The 18,264-nt window shown below is 41.4% G+C and overlaps 2 protein-coding genes across 2 annotated transcripts; one reads left to right on the top strand and one right to left on the bottom strand.

Annotated features, from left to right (window-relative positions):
* Positions 1 to 1,052: 1,052 nt before the first annotated feature.
* LOC117483242 (FYVE, RhoGEF and PH domain-containing protein 4-like) lies at positions 1,053 to 9,168 on the top strand. Its single transcript, XM_034131487.1, has 15 exons — positions 1,053 to 1,268; positions 3,330 to 3,867; positions 3,982 to 4,447; positions 4,589 to 4,734; positions 5,192 to 5,348; positions 5,444 to 5,582; positions 5,715 to 5,773; positions 6,028 to 6,171; positions 6,362 to 6,534; positions 6,653 to 6,683; positions 6,762 to 6,845; positions 6,932 to 7,057; positions 7,268 to 7,411; positions 7,501 to 7,635; positions 8,644 to 9,168. The coding sequence occupies exons 1-15, from the start codon at positions 1,151 to 1,153 to the stop codon at positions 8,911 to 8,913; spliced, it is 2,730 nt and encodes a 909-aa protein (XP_033987378.1). The 5' UTR covers positions 1,053 to 1,150; the 3' UTR covers positions 8,914 to 9,168.
* Positions 9,169 to 9,369: 201 nt separating this feature from the next.
* Positions 9,370 to 17,892, bottom strand: LOC117483243 (DENN domain-containing protein 11-like). Its single transcript, XM_034131488.1, has 9 exons — positions 17,250 to 17,892; positions 15,166 to 15,265; positions 14,811 to 14,969; positions 13,425 to 13,581; positions 13,214 to 13,352; positions 12,534 to 12,665; positions 12,293 to 12,443; positions 11,901 to 11,969; positions 9,370 to 11,671 (listed from the first exon to the last, which is right to left on the bottom strand). The coding sequence occupies exons 1-9, from the start codon at positions 17,638 to 17,640 to the stop codon at positions 11,476 to 11,478; spliced, it is 1,494 nt and encodes a 497-aa protein (XP_033987379.1). The 5' UTR covers positions 17,641 to 17,892; the 3' UTR covers positions 9,370 to 11,475.
* Positions 17,893 to 18,264: the final 372 nt, after the last annotated feature.

Genomic DNA, 18,264 nt, shown 5'->3' with positions numbered 1-18,264 from the left:
TGATACTAAGAATGCAATTTTTCTACATGGTGAGAGGAAAGAGGTTAAATTCAACACATACAGGGTTATGTGACATAGGAGGAAAAGCAATAACAGCCCTGATAGTTGTCATGCTGTATAAATAATTGGTTCAGTCCATCTTAAGATCATGGCAGGCTAAAAGTGAAAGATATTTTTGTTGAAATGGATAGATTTTTCTATCCTCCCGCACTGATTTGTGGTTCCATGGTGTAATGGTGAACACTCTGGACTTTGAATTCAGTGATCGATGGATATAGGTATTGCTTGATGGATATTGCCCATTATCAAATGATTAATCAAAGTGCTTTTCGTCCAGTAGACAAAACAACACATTCCTTCCAAGCATTTCAGAATATATTAGGGTAATTGCACCAAAACCTTGCATTATCCCCAAGCTTCAAGGATGTTACACTGTGAAGGTAAAACTTTATATTACATGACTGATCTACCAACACAATATTGCTGCAGCACTCATATTCCAAGAATGACTTGTGTTTACCTCAAATTACCTCCTTGTCCTTCCATAAAAAATAATTACAGGTTGAAAAAGTGTGTTTGTATGAGAGACCATACATGTTGCGCACTTACATCAGACTTCTTCCTCATGCTAGTTCCAATATCTTCATAAAGTGTGAAATATGTTTGTTTTATCTATCCTCTAATAGCACTTCAAATGGTTTGTCTTTTTGAAAAGTTCCTGCTTTTTTAGCTCGTTTCTTTATGGTTGAAAGCACTTGTTGCTTTGGATAAAAGCGTCAGCTAAATGAATAATAATGTAGTGCAATTTAAAATGACATGAGGGGGTCTACATAATCTTAAACAGGGATAACAACATAAACTGCCACTGTGATGCATTGTCCTGGGGGGATTACATCATTACATTTCAATCAGGTTTCAAGTGATAACATGGAAACCCTGAGATCTTGTCAAAATCTCAGATTCTCTCCCCAGTCTGAAAACTGTGCGCTGATTGGTCAGTGCTTTAAATGAGAGGCGGGGCTTGTCCGCTGAAGAGATATCAGTGGGGGTGATTGATTGAACACGTGAAATACAGAACCACAGAGTCTCTGGGTCTCCCTATCTCATCCCGCTACAAGAAGTTAGACCTGAGGCTTTTTACTTTGTGATAATGTTTGACTTGAAGAAGAGTTACAGTCTGATTGTGAACTGCAGCGCGGAGGAGTGCAGGAGGGCGGCGATCAGGCGGAAGGTCAAAGGTGCGGAGGAGTGCGTAGTCTCAAACACAGGTGAAATGCCTTTCATTTAAAACTGGCTGTTTAGATCATAATAATCACACAAAAACAAGAATATTGCCCGAGTAGGCTTATATTGGCTCTAATACTACAATACTGCATAGCAAATTCAACTGCAACTGTTGTACTGGTTCGGGTTGACAAAAAGTAAACCCCACCTGAAACATTCTGTATTGTCTGAATGTATTATAATTTGAACTACCTTATTACGTTTTTTGTCCAAGATTGAGCCCGTTTTGTATATCTTTTTTGTCAAATGAGTAACATTAAATATACAATGGTAGCAGGTGGAGAAAGGGCCTTTAACCAAAACAATAGAAAAAGATACATTTTCACTAATGGGAAGCAAGTGGAAAAAACATGTTCAAAAGTGACTTCCTTTCTACATTCGGAGCTCCTGGCCCCTATTGGTAGTTTTCTAGTCACCAAAGATAGGCTGTTTTCATTGGAGTTTATGGCAACAAAATACTGGATATTACTGGTTATTGTTTCTAAACTCTATCAAAATATAGTCTCATTAAAACGAGGGTCTTTTGTTCACACCAACCAGATTGTAAAAGCACAAACTGCCCTGTGTGAGTGATTATATAGGGCAGCAAGTTAAAGCATTTACTCTCCCTGTGCCTGGCTTACATCAGTCACTGCTATGTTAAGTTCTTGTCAGCGTGTGAATGAAATACCACTGTATTTATGTTTTTGAATTTTGGCCTCTTAGCTTGTTGGATTACTGCAGTGAAATCTCTTTCTCCTGATTCAGCCTGGACTTTGAGACTGGCTTTTGTAAATCCCTTTCTCACACACATACACACAAAGCTGTTCTGTTCCCCCATCGAAGCACAGCTATCTGTTTAGATTACAGAAGTATGTTTGCTCCAATGGTACTGTCAGATGCAGCCTGAAACAGGGCCGACAATGCAAATAATGCTTCCACTTGGTGTGAGGCTCGATGGAACAAGCAGCCTTACACATAGGCAACGCTATGGCTGTTAATGAATTTGTAACATGAAAAACACACGCTTTTTCTTGCATTACAACTGAGGGGCTATCAATTTATGCAGATTGAGTGAAATAGTTGCTGTGTAAAAATGACAAGATTCAGTGGGAGGGATAGTACTAGTATGTATTTTCAAAAGTTGCCACCGACATCCTCACGATAACGTGTCAAATTGGCTCGAGTAGACTACATGAATAAAAGAGAGAAGTAAGAAAGCAGAAGTATTATAGTGTTGGGAAAGTCGGCTTTTGCATTTTCCACATGATCAACAAATCTGTCAGCAGAGCCAGGCGTGAACAGCAAGTCTTTCTTTGTTGTTCAAGTTATGGATATCTTGCATACAATTGGACATAAACTGCAGGTAAGAAAACAAAGGGTTACACAATTTGAAAGTAAAAAATTGGTGTGTAGTAAGGATGTCAGTCTAAGGGTAATGCAACAGCGGTGAACACTATGATGCATCCTTGATTCTGGACAGAAAGTAAACCCTACCTTGAACATTATTTACTCACTGGACTCTAAAGGAATCACCTTTTAAAACCACAAGGTATCAAAGAGGGTATCAAACTTCCGAAAAGTAATTGTATAAAACGTTTTTTCTTAGGAAGAACCAAGAAATTGCTTCTGAAATGTTGTCAAGTAATTAGGCAGCTAGCCTAAGCTTACCATGAAACGGGCAGCATATTTCTTTGTATTACTTGATTTTCATAAAGTTGAAAATGGAGAAATATTGGAAAACGTTGTGTAACATTACTGCAATCAGTCCATTATACCTTTTTTGGGTATTAAAACTCCATAAATGTATACACACTTTGCTCTGCTTTTATGCCATAACTTAGCACACTGCCTTTATTAGGGCACAGGCAGCTGTAATAAATCCCTAAATAAGCACTACTATGTTCGGAAGTTGTTTTTTATATGATTTTGAACGGAATCATGAGCCCCGGGAAACAAAATAAAGTTGAGATACCAAAAGATGTACCCCCTGCTAATAAATCCATCCTTATTCTTTGAGATTACGGCTTGTCACTGATTGTTTGTGGCTGTTTTTCTCTTTGCAGTGCCTCCTAAACCAGCTCACCTCCAGAGTCCACAGAGGGAAGGGCCGGCTTTAGCCCGCAGCCCCACTGCAAAGCTACAACCTCAACAAGAGCAGAGTTCTAACAGAGGAGTGGGCTGCGTCAGCCCGACTCAGAACTGTCTAGGCTCCCCTAGTCCAATAAGAGGAGGGGGGAACAGTTTTTTAAATGTGTCTGGAGCACATATCAGCCCCGCCAGACTCTCTCCTGGTTCTCTTGGAGGCAGTCCACTTTTAGGATCTCCAAGTCCAGGCAAACGAGGCCTTCACAGCCGTAGCCCATCCAGGGAAGGTGGGCACAGCCCTGCTAAATTGTCGCCAAGGAACCGCAGGTCACTTTCAGGATTACTGAGGACCCCCAGCCCTGTGCAGGGGAGAATGGGGAGCTATAGACCCGCCAAGAACTCTAAATCATGGCTAGGACTGCACAGAATCCCTAGCTGGAAGACGGAAGGAAAAGAGAAGAAAGCTGGAAAATCCCTCAGCGTGCCTGACTTGATTGTTTACATGGATGAGAACAGGTAGGATTGGTTTTAATTTGATACATTTATGCACCTTGATTGACTTTATACGTTATTTAATTACATAGCCAATCATTTCTGAATGTCACTAGAATTTCCTGTCAATTTCTGCAGGATTCTAACTGAAAAAGATGACCGCTCACTGAAATTGCTGCAATCCCCAAACTGCAAAGGGCCAGTCATCACCATCAAATCCCCGGTTAACCACGGACTCAGACACGCCTCAAGTGAATCCCATCTATCCAGCATCGGCAGAGACCATTCCCCAGGACAAATGAATGGCAGCGTGCAGGGAAGAGATGGCACATTAGTCAATGGGAACAGTTTCAATGACAAAATGGCAGAAGGCAAGATACCCGGAGGATATGGCTCCAAGTGTTCTGGCCAGTGGAGTGAAGCAGCGACAGAAGGTAGCCAGATCCACAATGAGTGTAAAGATGAACTATGTGATGAAATGAGGAAGGAGAGAGGAGGAGAGCCTGAAAATGAAGAGAACACCAAGCAGAAGTTGTACAATATAGCCAAAGAGCTGCTGCAGACAGAGAGGGCCTACGTGGCTCGTCTCCACCTGCTAGACCAGGTGAGTGCCAACATTTTCAAATAAAGTCTTTAAAAGGATGTAATGCAGACACTTTTGTGGAATCTGAGACTAAGGTTAAACATGGCAGTGTAAAATGTAAAAAAAATTGAGTGTCTCACACCTCTATAACTCCTGTCACAGGTGTTCTGCTCGCGGCTCACAGAAGAGGCAGGCCGAGGCTCCTTTCCTCCTGACGCGATCAGAAACATCTTCTCCAACATTTCCTCCATCTTCTCCTTCCACAGCCAGTTCCTGCTGCCTGACCTGGAGAGCTGCATCAGCCACTGGTGAGAGGTCACGTCATTGCGTCTAGTAGTCCTTAGTTGGAAAACAGGAAATTAGTCCCTTTACAAACTAAGAAAGGATTCTTGTTCAAACAGAATCACAACTCCTAAGAAGAATATTTTAAATGTGTCTATAATTTACAATTAAACAGTGATGGGAAATTGTGTCTACTGCCAGTATAACTACTGTGTCTCTTTTAAGGTTACCTTCCAAATCACAAACCTGTACTTATTACTTTTAATGTATTATACTGCAGCTCACCTTACTTACAAACAGTATATACTGTTGCATGCAGTACAGATCATTCTGTAACATTTCACCTTGAACTTTGACCCTCTTGCTGATGTATCCCCTGCGCAAAAGGTTGTGGGTCAGAACATTGTTCGCTTAAATTGGATAACTATACATAAAAAGGCAGCACATAACCCCTCAACGTTATTGCTTACTCTAAACCTGTAGGTGTGCGAGCCCAGGCCTCGGTACCGTTCTGCTGAAACACGCACCCTTCCTGAGGATGTACGCCAACTACGTCAGGAACTTTGACCAGGCCATGGAGCTGGTGAGGACCTGGACTGAACGTTCCTCTGCCTTCAGAAACATCGTCCAGGAGATACAGGTAAGGCGCTTCCAGCAGGATATGCATTGGTACTCACTTATATAAAAGTATGTAGGTCTTAATAGGATGTCACGTGTGTCTTGTCATGTTTTTAGAGTCAGGAAGAGTGTGGCAGCCTGACCCTGCAGCACCACATGTTGGAACCGGTCCAGAGGGTCCCACGTTATGAGATGCTGCTCAAGGATTACCTCAAGAAGCTGCACAAGGATAGCCCAGATTATGGTCCTGCTCACAGTATGTACACTGTAGTATTTCTACCATCTCAATTTGGTTATTGTACCACATCCCTGCTGTGAGTGTGTTAGATTTATTTGTACGTCTTTTCCCTCATGAGCGGAATAAACCTCTTTCTTTGTGTTTCTGCAGAGGCCTTGGAGACTATTTCCATGGCAGCCACCCACTCAAACAGTGCCATCCACAAAGCTGTAAGTCACATCATTTACTATTGTGTTAAGTAAGATATCATCACTGACAACCAGCACATTTATGGTAATATATCGTCAAAAGTGACCCTGACATTATGGTCTTTTTTCTTGTGAATTTTAAATCTTTCAAATACCTCCAGGGATTTTTTTCATATTGAAAGTGTAATTGAATAAGCCAAGAAATACTGACAAAAATGTCCATTACCAACTAGGGTTGTGTCCATACAGATCTGTTTCTCTTTCTTTACCTGTAGGAGAGCCTGAAGCGGCTGCTGGAGATCTATGAGATGGTTGGAGACGAGGAGGTGGTTAACCCCACCAACGAGTTCCTCAGGGAAGGCCGTCTGCTCAAGCTTGCTGCCAGGAACACCTCGGCCATGGAGAGGCACCTCTTCCTGGTTAGGAACAGATGCAGACGCACTACACATTTACACAGAAAATGATCCATAAACTGCAAAGAATTTCCTTTTTTTCTTTTACCTTTCTGGCAAAGAATAAAACCCAAGATTACTTTTTCTAAACTACTCTAAGAGTGCCCTAAAGTGTACATTATATATTGTATTAAGGTGTATAACTTCTTCTTCACAGTTTAACAACTTCCTGCTGTGCTGCCATCCTAAATTCAGCCTGGTTGGGCAGAGGTTTACGGTCCGCTGCAGGATCGGAGTGGATGGCATGCAGGTGCAGGAGACCACCAACGAAGACCACCTGTACACCTTCCAGGTCTCTGGGAAAGAGAGGATCCTTGAGCTGCAGGCCATGTGTGTGAAATGATTATTAGTAACATCAACAGTGAACAGATAATCCTGTATTATACAACGTCAGTCCATTAACATTGCGTTAAATGTGTAGCTCATGGTTTTTTATGTTTTTGTCAAGCTCTGAACAAGACCGAGATGAATGGATAAAGGTAGGTTCTTTTTTATTTAGTATTTTTATCACATAGATCAGGAAAATATTTGTTATTTTAACACGTTTTTATTTCCAGGTGATTCAGGAGGCCATTGACATGTTTCAGAAGAAAAGTGAAACCTTCAAATTGGCTTCTAAGGAGACAAAGGAAGAAGATCCAGTAAGTTGCATTATTGATTATTTCAGAAGGGGGTTGTTTTGAAAAAGTAGAACATTTCACTCCCATCTTATCCGTTTGATTTACAGATGGAGGAACTTGGCCGACGCGCCCCTCGCTGGATCAGGGACAACGAAGTGACCTTGTGTATGAAATGCCAGGAACCTTTCAACGCACTCACCAGGAGAAGACATCACTGCAGAGCCTGTGGATGTGTGAGTGAATAGCAGGTGTCATTTACACAGGGGACATGAACACACCACAGGGGACACGAAGACACCACAGGGGACATTACAAAAAGCATGTATACACTGATCAGTAAAACCTTGAAATGGTTTCTTGTTTTTTTCAAAGTCTTGGTAATGATCTACTCCGAACAAATGCTTAATTTAGGATAAGATAGTGATGGTGTTTCTGCTCCCCAGGTGGTGTGCTGGAAGTGTTCAGACAACAAAGTGCCTTTGGAGTACGATGGCAACAAGCTGAACAAAGTGTGTAAAGCCTGCTACTTCGTCCTGATCGCTCGGAGAGGGGACAGTATGGAGGAGAAGAAATGGAGGACACTGGAGGTTAGCCTTGTTCTTTTCAAGGTTACATTCAACATTAAATGGATGTTAGGCTTTAACAGCATTGTGTTTTCTTCTATGTGTGTTCCCAGACATCCACAGTGTCCAGTGACTGTGAAATGAGTGGCTTCCTGCTGTATGGCGACAACCCTAAGACCTGTCAACAAGTGTGGTCTGTTATCACCCGCACTGAACCCCCAGTCCTCCACCTGTACACTGCTCTACAGGTAGGGGTCTCTTACAATGTGAAATACGGTTTAATCCTTGAGTTTATTATGGAAGATGCTATTCCTTTTATTTTCTTATTCCGAGCCAGACTGGGTTACTGTATGCCATAATTTACCATAATTAATAATCGTTTTTTTTTTTCCTCAAATGTATTCTCTCATTTCTCTCAAAACTGTTTGCCCTAAGTCTCTAATTAAATGAGAAAACACAAAAGTCCTTTTATTAATTCACCATACAAAAATAGGCTTTACCATGTGGTTATTTCATATGGAGAATATATGCATTTGTTTTTCAGAAAACATGCTATTTGGTGACTTAGTTATATAGTTTGCATGTCTCTGTTAAGGAGTGGGACTGTCTCTATAGGATGTGCAATTGATGTTGTCATACCCACAAATGTCACCACAGTCGCTCCTCTTCGACCACACAACAGACAATACATGCAACTATGCACCCACATGGAAAAAGGGAATTACTGCTGAAAGTAAAGAGCTGTTGTGCAATCAACTGCATAAACGGTCAGTCTTGGTGTTCATACAGCTAAGGTTAGAACACTGACACTACTTCTTCTTTTGTAAATCAAACCTAATAGGGATTTTCTTTCTTCAGCCTGAAACGATGACCCATAATGACCTGCTTCTCATGCCCATTCATTTATTTAGGTTGTCTCCGTAATATTATCATTTTGGATGGTTTTTGTTAGTTATCATTGTAACTCATTTTCTCAAATGGGCGTATGATATTGTCTTGCATAATTTGCAAGACCCTGATTTGAATGAAATGGAAAGTGTAATGTGGCAGGCTATGTAATATCAGAAAATACTGTATCGTTGTCAAAAGGACCAATATAATATCCTATCCTATCTTGAAACTTGCGATCTACACAACAACATTTTCTGTTTGCCATCATGTACAAAAAGTCACATTATTGCATGTTCTCCATTAGACAACTTGCCATCCACCAACTTCTTTTTTTTATCCTTTCCTTCGCCCTTTCATGTCTCCAGGAGTTGAAGCCCTTCTCCAGTGTCCCTCTGCTGGGCTGCAGTGTGGACGGTTCCCCTCAGGAGCTCCAGGGTCGGCCTTGTTTCTGTTTGAGACAATCCAACACCACCCACACGTTCTGCTGCTCTGGCTTGGACCTCAAAGGCCGCTGGCTGGCTGTTCTGAGAGCTGCTGTGACGGGGGGTCAGTGCACATTCAGAAGATGTGTCAGTGATGTAAGTGCGTGTCCCTCCAAGGATTTTTTCATCATTGAAGACATTGACAACTCCTGAACGCTTGAGTACAGGGACTTTGAATGTACTCATGTCCATGGACACAGAACAACAGACTAAAGTCCATTGATGTTAATGACGATAGCTTTGAAATGAACATTTTATGAAATGAATTAAATCTTAAAGTGAAATTTTAAGGAATGTAAATTGTGTTGATAACAATATCCAGACTGTGTTTTCCTTATAAGTGTCATTGCACTTTATTTATGAAATGGTTTACAGTAAAATAAATAAAGTGAAGGAGTTTTAACACGAGTCGGACAATCCCTTCAACTACAAAGATGGCTGCTTCAACTCTGTACACGTGATCTAAGGGGCCATGCGATGTGGCGTGAAAATATTCTAAAGGTTGTTCTCTTACAGTTGAACACATAATTGCATCAGTGATACACAGAGGCTCTGTGGGATCATAATTGCCTTATAAAACACATTCAACTGATCCCATTTCTTCACAGATAATGTTACAGCAATTTAATATTGACACTTGAAACAATTCACAGCTAAATCAATTCTAAAATTAAATGTTTAAAAAAATGATCACTGTAAAACATAAAATGCCAGAATACTAATTATTAGTTTTTTTGTACAGATGTGTTTGTGAGATACTTTTCAATCAGAAAGAAGAAACATTCCTTTCAAATTCTATTGACAATGACAAAAAAGTCAATTATAGTGTTACAAGTTAACACTATAATTGACTTTTTTGTCATGTCAATAGAATTTATCTCGACGCATGTGTTTTCACGTTGCATTAACGTCATGCTGATTAGGATATTCTCCCCAAAAATTGATTTATGAGAACATTGCTGTTCCATCACATTTCAAAACGATACCTGATCAATGGAGGTATGCAAGCTGATAACGTATATCCCTTCAAAGGGAAAAACTGCTTGAAGCTGCATTAATCAGGATTTATTACAACAGAGACCCAAATAAGTACATGTGATGTAGCTCACAAACTTGCTAGGAATGCAAGCTAGCTAATCCCTGAAGCTTTATGAAGTTTAACTAGTAATAGTTTTATTGAACATGTTTTATGTTTCCACCGTCAACAGACTCTTGTTTTCAGCAAAACTGTCCCATAAAGCTATTGTATTCTACCTATATAGCGCTCAACAGGAGACAAAGTTAGCAGCTAGAGCTAGCTAGTAAGGACAGTGGAACAACTTGCAGCTAAAAGCTAATTTTCTCAGAAGTTGGTGAAGCCCAAAGTAGAGCTAAAAGAAACAGGACTCCACGTGAATGCTAATGTCTGATTATTGCTTATACATTAGCCAATAAAAACCTTAAGCCAGAGATCATGTCGGAGCTGTGTATTCATTATTTAAGTTTCCTCCATTGTCATTTTGATTAATGCAGCTTTAAGGTTCTCACTACTTAACTGATAAACAGCCAAGCACCTTGTTTTCACAGCAATCCACAACATAAGATAACTTCCTGTCAACAGCATATGCTAAGTGTGCTTCAAAATGTGAAAAGCTTTAGTTATAGTATTGTGTTTAAACTGATTTTCTATAATCTTATCTGCAGACAGTAGTTGTTGAAGAAATTATCTCAGGGCCTCTGAATCATTTTACGTTTTCAACTCACCCCTTGAAGGGCTGTCAATAACCTGATACTCGAGCTGAAAAACACAACTAGACATATTTGAACAGCGTCGGTGCAAATAAGATTTCAAATCACCTCTGGACACAATCAACCTTACCTTTTGGACATCATTAGAAAATCTGATTTGGTCTTAGCTCGGGGCAAAAACGATTTGTCTTAAGGTTAAATGGCAAGCTGGTTATGGTCAAGTGAAACCACTGTGCTTACAGACATGGCTCTTAAAGACAAAAGTTGTTTGACCTGCTTGTAGTGACATACGTTTCAGGAAAGGACGCCCTGATTTCAACATGGAGGCTTAAAAAATGAGATGTTTAAATCCAGCACTTGATACAAGGAAAGCAACATTGGCAGAGAGGCAGACCCATATCACACATAATCTGACACACTATACATAAAGGGGAAAAAACTGGATTATTTACAGGACGGCTACCTCTCGTCTTCACTTTTGTACATCATTCCTCAGTTTTGTCCACAGAAATTCTCCAAATCACAGGAGGACATCTTGAGGGACGTCTCTTGCTTTCTCTCTCTACTTGATGTTGAGTGCAGTCCAGGCCACTTTAGTCTTTTATTGATCTCCTTTTGGGTTTTGCCATCCATAGCATTCAAACACACATCAGTGTTGAAATACTGCAGCTGTATCCAATCCAGAGAATCACTTTTAATCAGCCAAGGGGGAGTAATCCATCTGCATGATGCTGTATCAAAGAGAACTGACCACATTTCTTGTTATAATAAATGAGAGTTTACTTATTGTTGCTCCTGCCATAAGGCTGTGAGGGAGCAGAACCAGGGTGAACAAAATAAGCACAGGGGGATATACGACAAAAAAGGAACAATCTGTAAGACTCCAAGAAGCCAGTAGTGCAGCACTCAACATTCTCTCGAGGCAAATCTACCTCCTTTTTTAAACCAGCAGTGATGAAAGCCATAAAGCCAGCCGTCCATAATCTCTCAACTGCAGCACAGCTGCTCGGACACCAGCAGGGTGTCGTAGCCGTAGATCTCCAGCAGGTGGAGCAGAAAGAGCCTGTCTCCATGGGGATCCAGACCCATGGCCCTCACACTCTCATGGGTCAGCGTGGGATCGGGGCTCGCTGCCACCTCGCTGAGGGTCTGGAAAATCCTGTTGTTCTGCTCCAGGAAAAACCTGGATAAACAGAGATTTACAAGGAAGGATGAGTACTATTATATTGCTCTTAAGCCCGGCTCCACAAAAAATGTATAATGTTTTTTTAATATATACAAAAGCGATCTTAGAATTTCAATTGAAGACATTTAAGCTGACTGTCATATGACTTAAACATCTATTTGTGTCTGCTCTGTGTTACAGTGCTTACTGCTCCAATGGCTGGATAAATAAATCATGTTGTACTTACAGAATAAATAGATCCTCTTCACTGGACACACAGTCTCCATTCTCCTCCTGGGAGTACAGCAACATCTGCCTGCGCACACACACAGACACACACTTTATTCCTAGCTTTTCCTCTAAAACCTGCAGGGGAGTGTACTATTTGTGATTATACTGACATATTTTAATGTGGTACACATTGTGCTGGCAGCTGTGTGAGCCTGTACCTAACAACAGTGGTGCTTTGAGCTGAATGCCAATGTTTTATTGCTAGTTACTATGGTCACCATCTTAGCTTAGTGTGTTGGGGACTATTTTCAGGTGCGGATTAATACCCATTTTGTATTTAGGCCAGCAGGACGGTGTATTGGTTGTTGAATGGTTATAATTTATGATGTTGTTAGCAGTGTCACCTACCTCTGTTCTGTGAGTTTGCGATATTTCTCCCTGTCTGCGGTGCTGAGGCGGAGCAGAGGCTTCAAACCATCCCTGTAGGTCTTTACATTCTGATTGTCTACATACACGTCATACAGATCCTTCTTCTCCTCAAAGATCTTCTCAGTAGTACCTTAACATGCAAACACACAGAAGATTTGAGAGGGAGATGCTAATAGTACCTGCAAAAAAACACCCAGTCCTTTTTTGAGCATCTACTTACACGCTACGTAGGAGAGCTCGTTCTCCAGGGAGCTGATATCGGCCACGTTAACGTAGAAGAAGGGCCGGAACTCAGGCACAGCCACGCCGATCCCGGGGATGGAGATGTTTGCCAGGCAACAGCAGCAGTACACTGAGAGAGACAAGGGTGGGTGGGGGATGACATTTGAAAAAGTATCAACACGTTTGGGAGAGAAAGACAGCGACACTGATGCAGCGTGATAAAAACTGAATGTAGGCTGATGTGACATGACAGTGTCAAAAAAAAGATGAGTAAAAGACAGTTTTGCTAGCTTATAAGATAATTTGTTACAAATATATAACAAATTATAGAGAATCATGCTTTTATTTGACTTCGTTATCTTGCCAACAGTAAGAATAAAAGAGACTGTTAGCTTAGCCTAGCATAACCATTACAATTCAGCAATAACATTTATAAGTTTTGACCTTTTTTGCAAAGCATTAGAGGAGCTGGTAGGTGAATTTATTTTTCTTTAGACCGAGATAGGCTTGCAGTTTCCCTCGGTTTCTAGCATTTGTGCTAAGCTAAACAGCTGCTAGCTCCAGCTTTGCAGTGAATACACAGACACTAGAGTATCAATGTTCTTATCTGACTAGGTAAGAAAGCAGAACTCATAAAACTATTTATTCAAATTTCCATTTCGATAACTCCGTTCTCACCTCTGTAGCAGACCACGCCCACAGGTGGAGGGGAGAAGATGAGGATGCGCCTGCGGAGGAGAGCCAGTTTCCACAGCACCATGATCTGCTCCCCAAAGAAGCGGATGAACTGGGACATGCAGCCTGCAGGGTGGGTGATCTGCTCAAACAGAGACACCAAGGTTACTGAGTCATATGGTGTAAACATAAAAACAAGAGGAAATGTCCTTACCTTCATCTCAGGGTGCATGCTGTGGTTGATTGCAGCCCCCCAGGCGTTGGCTGGACATGCACTAACAACACCATCACCACTGGGGGGCAGTATTGCTCTCTTGTCCTCATAGAAGGCCTCCAGAGGAGAGTAGTGGCCTGGGGTCTGAAGCTGGAGCCTGGCAAAAAGTGACATTCAGGGACATTAAAACTGGATTCATCTAAAGCTTCAAATCAAAGTTCAATGATTTGTCTGAAAAACAGTCCAATACTCCACATATATCCAATTTAAATGATGGAAAACAAGGGAATAGCAGCAAATTCCCACCTTTGAGAGACTTGAGAGCAAATGGTTGCTGGATAAATTACTTAAATACATTGCTAATCAATACCACTGCAGACTTCCGCTGCATAAAAATGTATTGAGCAACAAATGAGATCATGGCCTTAAAGGGGGAATCTACCATCTAATCAAAGTATAAGTTCTTATATAAGATTTACAAACAGCTTGCTTTCATGTGTCACATACTGTACCGAGAGTTACAGATAAGACACAAGATCAGAAATGAAAAAGGAGTGAGGAAAAAAAGGGAAAGTATCCACAAATTCCTTGATGTGTTAAACACTTAACGACCAACAGTGAGCCGTTGATCTGATGTGGCATGGCAGTCAGCAGATGGGGAATCTGGAGCAAGCAATGCAGTGAATGATGAGTAAAGAGCATGACCGCTGCATGACTGGAGGCCAGGAGTGTGGGAACTGAGGCGGAGAGAAAGAGGGATATAAAGAGAACTGTGTTCAAAGAGAAAGTGTGACAGATTTTGGGATTAACAATGAAGTTCATGTGGCGTTCAACCCCAACAAAGTTAGGAATAGGGTTAAAGAAGTGTGATTTTGATATATGGGAAGAGAAAAAAGTGTGAGTGATCTATTTGAGACAAGAGAAAAGAGGAACTATGCTAAGAAGAGTCTGACTAGCAGCCTCTTGTGGCCATATGGGAACTAACCTTAGGACTAATGTTGACATACATTAAACCGCTAAGTGGTAGTAGTATCATGGGACATAGTGCTCTGAGGGTGAAATGTTGAATCAATTAAAGGATATTTTTCAAAACATTTGTGTGTGGGAGAAATAGTCACTTTGGAGTGAGCTTGTGGATTTTTGCTTTTGCAGACCATTTACATGCACAAAAAACAATATAAAACAATACAACCCCCAAAAAGCATAATAACCCTTTAACTCAAATCAGAGATGTTTTACTTTTTTTCTTTAAAAATGGCCTTGATTTTCAAAATAGTTATAGGCAATAGACTATTAATGTGATGCTTGACAACTAATCAATTTATATTTGGAGCTGTTTTTGTTGAAGGAACATCTTAGGTATTTCAACAAACAAGGTCCTCTTACCTGACCTGATGCTCCAGAAAGCTCATGTAGCGGTAGAGCAGGGTGTAGGAAGGCGACAGGATCCCTACCGACTTCATCCTCGCGCCCCGCTCCACCACGCTCTCCACCGGCATGTTGGCAAAGCAGGCGAGCCCAAAGTAAGAGCCCTTCCGGAAGTATCTGTGGATGGACGGAGGGGAGAGAGAGATGAATCCATGAGTCATGAAAAGCAAAGGCAATGCCAGATGGCTGGGCATTTTTTTCTTTTTGCCAGGCAACACTTTGTGTGGTTCTGTCCTGCCAGGGAGGAGGCATGGGGCCGCATCCTAATATGAAAACGAGCTTTGTTTGTGTCCTGTTTTGTGCACATGCTTACATGAAGTCTGTGGTGACCCTGTGGGAGCCGCTGGCGATGGCTTTGAACTCCACTCCCTCCAGGTCCATGTCTTTGGGCAGACACCACTCCAGCATGTTTCCTATCCCGCCCCGGCAACAGAGAGATAACGTTAAAGCACACACACAGAGCACTGACACAAGGCCAGACTGTTAATAAATGATCACCATTTCTTCTCTTGCTCACGAAACAGCAGTCACAGCTCGTCTGGATTCCTTAGAATTCATTATGTGAGGGCTGACGCTCGAGTGGCAGCTGAGCAAATATGGTGTGATACGGAGCAGGGAGACGGAGAAGGTGACTCAGCCAGTGAGGTTTTTCAATCTAATCATTAGCTACACATTAGCTCCGTCAGTGGAGTTCCAGCAGGAATATAAGTGCAGTTGTCAGATCGAGTCTACAGGTCTGTATGACCCACCTGCGGCGGAACACCAACGATGATCTATTACCACTCTGACAGCTGTTATTGACTTATGTATTTAGCTTTAAGTATCATGCAGGGTCTAACAAAGCTATTTCCTGTGCAGGAAGTGCATTATAAAAGGCCCCTAGAGACATAGGGGTTTTTAATACTTGCTTTCTATCCCATTTGTGAAAAAAATAACAAACTCAGAATGCTGTTGCTCTGTCATGTGGTTCTTGATTCAATTATTTTAGAAATGATCATCAAATTATAATATTGTCTCTGTCACCCTTATGCAGCTTTATTAATGGGGGAAGTACTTGATCTTCTTGGTGCTCTAGTAGAGAACAGATTCAGAAGTGTTTGAGGAAATCTTTAGATCTCATTTGTTTGCTTAAAAATAGGAACCATCTCTGTGTCTTCATGACGGTGTTGCATGTCTCTTACCGCTTCTTCCTTTCTTCATTTCCTGTCACTTTTATGCTGCACTCTTTAATAAAAAAGGTCTAATAAATACTCACTAAAAACCTTTGAAAATGGAAATATACTAAACTTTTTCTGCCAGAAAAATAATCTCAATTGAAATTCAGTTTTTAATCTCTGTGTAGAAATTTGGCAATTTCTAGTGACTTGCCAAACAGTGAGTTAGTTTTGTAAACAACATATTTGGCTGTGAGTGCATAAAACACTTGAACTATGTGCAATATGCTACACACCAATTCATCGTGGTTGTAATATTCTGCAAATATGAACACAAATAACAACATAAGGGTATGTTTTCTGCTCCAGGTGCACAACGACAGAGTTATATTAATAGACAGAGCAGTGGTGTATTATATATAATATTACTTCATATCTAGATTCACTGTTCTGTTCACATCCTGATGAAAAAGGTATCCTGTTTTATCCTATCATGTGTTACCCTGTGAACCCTTGATCTGGTGCTAAGGTCAAATGTGGCATCAGCTCATTAGTGGAGTGTAACAGTGGTATTATACTACTACTGTACAGACCAAAATGTAATCCAGATACTCCACCTAGAAGGTTTTTCACTGTGTGGCATGTGGTCGTGGTGAAGTATTAATTTCAGTGACCATTTCACTGAGCAAATCTAAAAAAGCATTAAAACCTGTTAGAGCCTCACCCTTTTCTGCAGATCAACCTGACATGCTGCAAAATCATAAAGCACCCAGCTCCACCCTGTAGGGAATCTCTTCTGTGAGTTTTTTTAAAATCCTTTAGAAACATTAAATCTTATGATTCTTAAATTGATCAGCCCTCTAGGCGATATAACCTTGTTGGGTACTATTTCACAGGGGCTCGCCCTGTCTTCAACATGCTCCTCATTAAAAATGTATAGGCCTGCTCTCCATAAAGGACCAGCTGACTGATTTCCATCCCATCTCTCATCCTGACATGTCTGTTCTGTATTTAGGGTACAGAGGGCTTTTATTCATGTCTCTTAACTTATGGCCAGGTCAGAAAAAGCCACACCTGTAGGAGAACGTTCTGCAGACTTGGTCTCTGCATTTTGGGCGTCAGACTGTGGATTGCTTGACGACTCGAGGCATCTGCTTTCCCTTCACCTGTCTACAAAGATCATTTCCATTGATTGTGTCTTATATAGTGTTTAAAATTCCATGTTGCATATTTGATGTCCCACCTGATCTGGTATTGAACGCAACCACAAAGACCGACACGATCTGGTCCTTTTCCTCCCATTTCACCATCCTGTCATCCAACGACTCCTCTGTCGATCCTGAATCCGAGAGATGCTCCTCGTTGTCGGCATGCAGGGCTTCATCATTGCCCGCCGAGGTGCTGGAGGTCGCGGGTGGGGCGCTGCAGCCGTCGGGGACAGACCTGCTGGAAGTGGGACCCCCTGGTCCGCTGCTCCACCCCTGCGCCGAGCATCCTGGTGAGGTACGGTTGTTGGAGGGGCTCGCCAGTCGGTCCTTGACCTGTGCTGCCACCGGTACTGTTCCTCCGGGCTTCTCCGCGGACGGAATCTCCTCCCAGTCCAGCAGAGGGGCTCGGTCCGACCGCTCCACCATCCCGGTCCCGCCTCGTCTGTCTCACCGCCGCTCGTAAATGATGTCTCAGCCGACAGGCACCAGGTCCATCCGTTGATAATTAAAGCTCAGAGCAATTCCCGCATTATAAAGTTATTCTAAACTGTTCAGAAGGGTTGCATTTTGCATCAAATTAATATTGCATGAAGCAGCTTTTACATCTATCTCCAAAATCGTTCTTGTCTGAGGTGATCATAAATGTGATGCTGTTGAGAGAGGGCAACTCCTTCGTCGAATGTGTGTTGCGTTCAAGATAACTCGCCATTTACAGTGGCTCATCCTCTTATAGGAGAATAGACGTTACTGTATTTTGTTTAGTTTTGTGGTCATCCCATAATCCGTATTTTTATATATGTACATGTTCTATTTTTATATTTGAATAATTACTCTTAGTTGTATTACTGAATCTTTAACTATTTTAGAATATATTAAAAAAAAATACAATTCATTTTAAACAACTGGGAACACTACACCGTTTTGGCTTCATGAATGTACCCTGCACCAAAGCTTTGTGTACATCTTCTTTTCATTAACAGCACTTTCGACACAAATATTTATGTTTTTATAAATCAAAAATACGTTCATAAAATCGAGAAGACTCAAAAT

This window comes from Trematomus bernacchii, unplaced genomic scaffold, assembly GCF_902827165.1.
Source record: "Trematomus bernacchii unplaced genomic scaffold, fTreBer1.1, whole genome shotgun sequence".
In the NCBI taxonomy this organism is placed as follows: Eukaryota; Metazoa; Chordata; class Actinopteri; order Perciformes; family Nototheniidae; genus Trematomus; species Trematomus bernacchii.
The sequence above is the reverse complement of the archived record's forward strand: the minus strand, read 5'-3'. Positions and strand labels throughout refer to the sequence as shown.

Coding starts and splice junctions, on each gene's coding strand:
- LOC117483242 (XM_034131487.1), top strand. CDS start 1,151: ATGTTTGACTTGAAGAAGAGTTACAGTCTGATTGTGAACTGCAGCGCG. Junction 6,172..6,361: donor TGGAGAGGCACCTCTTCCTG/GTTAGGAACAGA, acceptor TCTTCTTCACAG/TTTAACAACTTCCTGCTGTG. Junction 7,412..7,500: donor AGAAATGGAGGACACTGGAG/GTTAGCCTTGTT, acceptor GTGTGTTCCCAG/ACATCCACAGTGTCCAGTGA.
- LOC117483243 (XM_034131488.1), bottom strand. CDS start 17,640: ATGGTGGAGCGGTCGGACCGAGCCCCTCTGCTGGACTGGGAGGAGATT. Junction 13,582..14,810: donor TTTCTGGAGCATCAGGTCAG/GTAAGAGGACCT, acceptor ACTTTTTGCCAG/GCTCCAGCTTCAGACCCCAG. Junction 12,666..13,213: donor GGGCGTGGTCTGCTACAGAG/GTGAGAACGGAG, acceptor TGTCTCTCTCAG/TGTACTGCTGCTGTTGCCTG.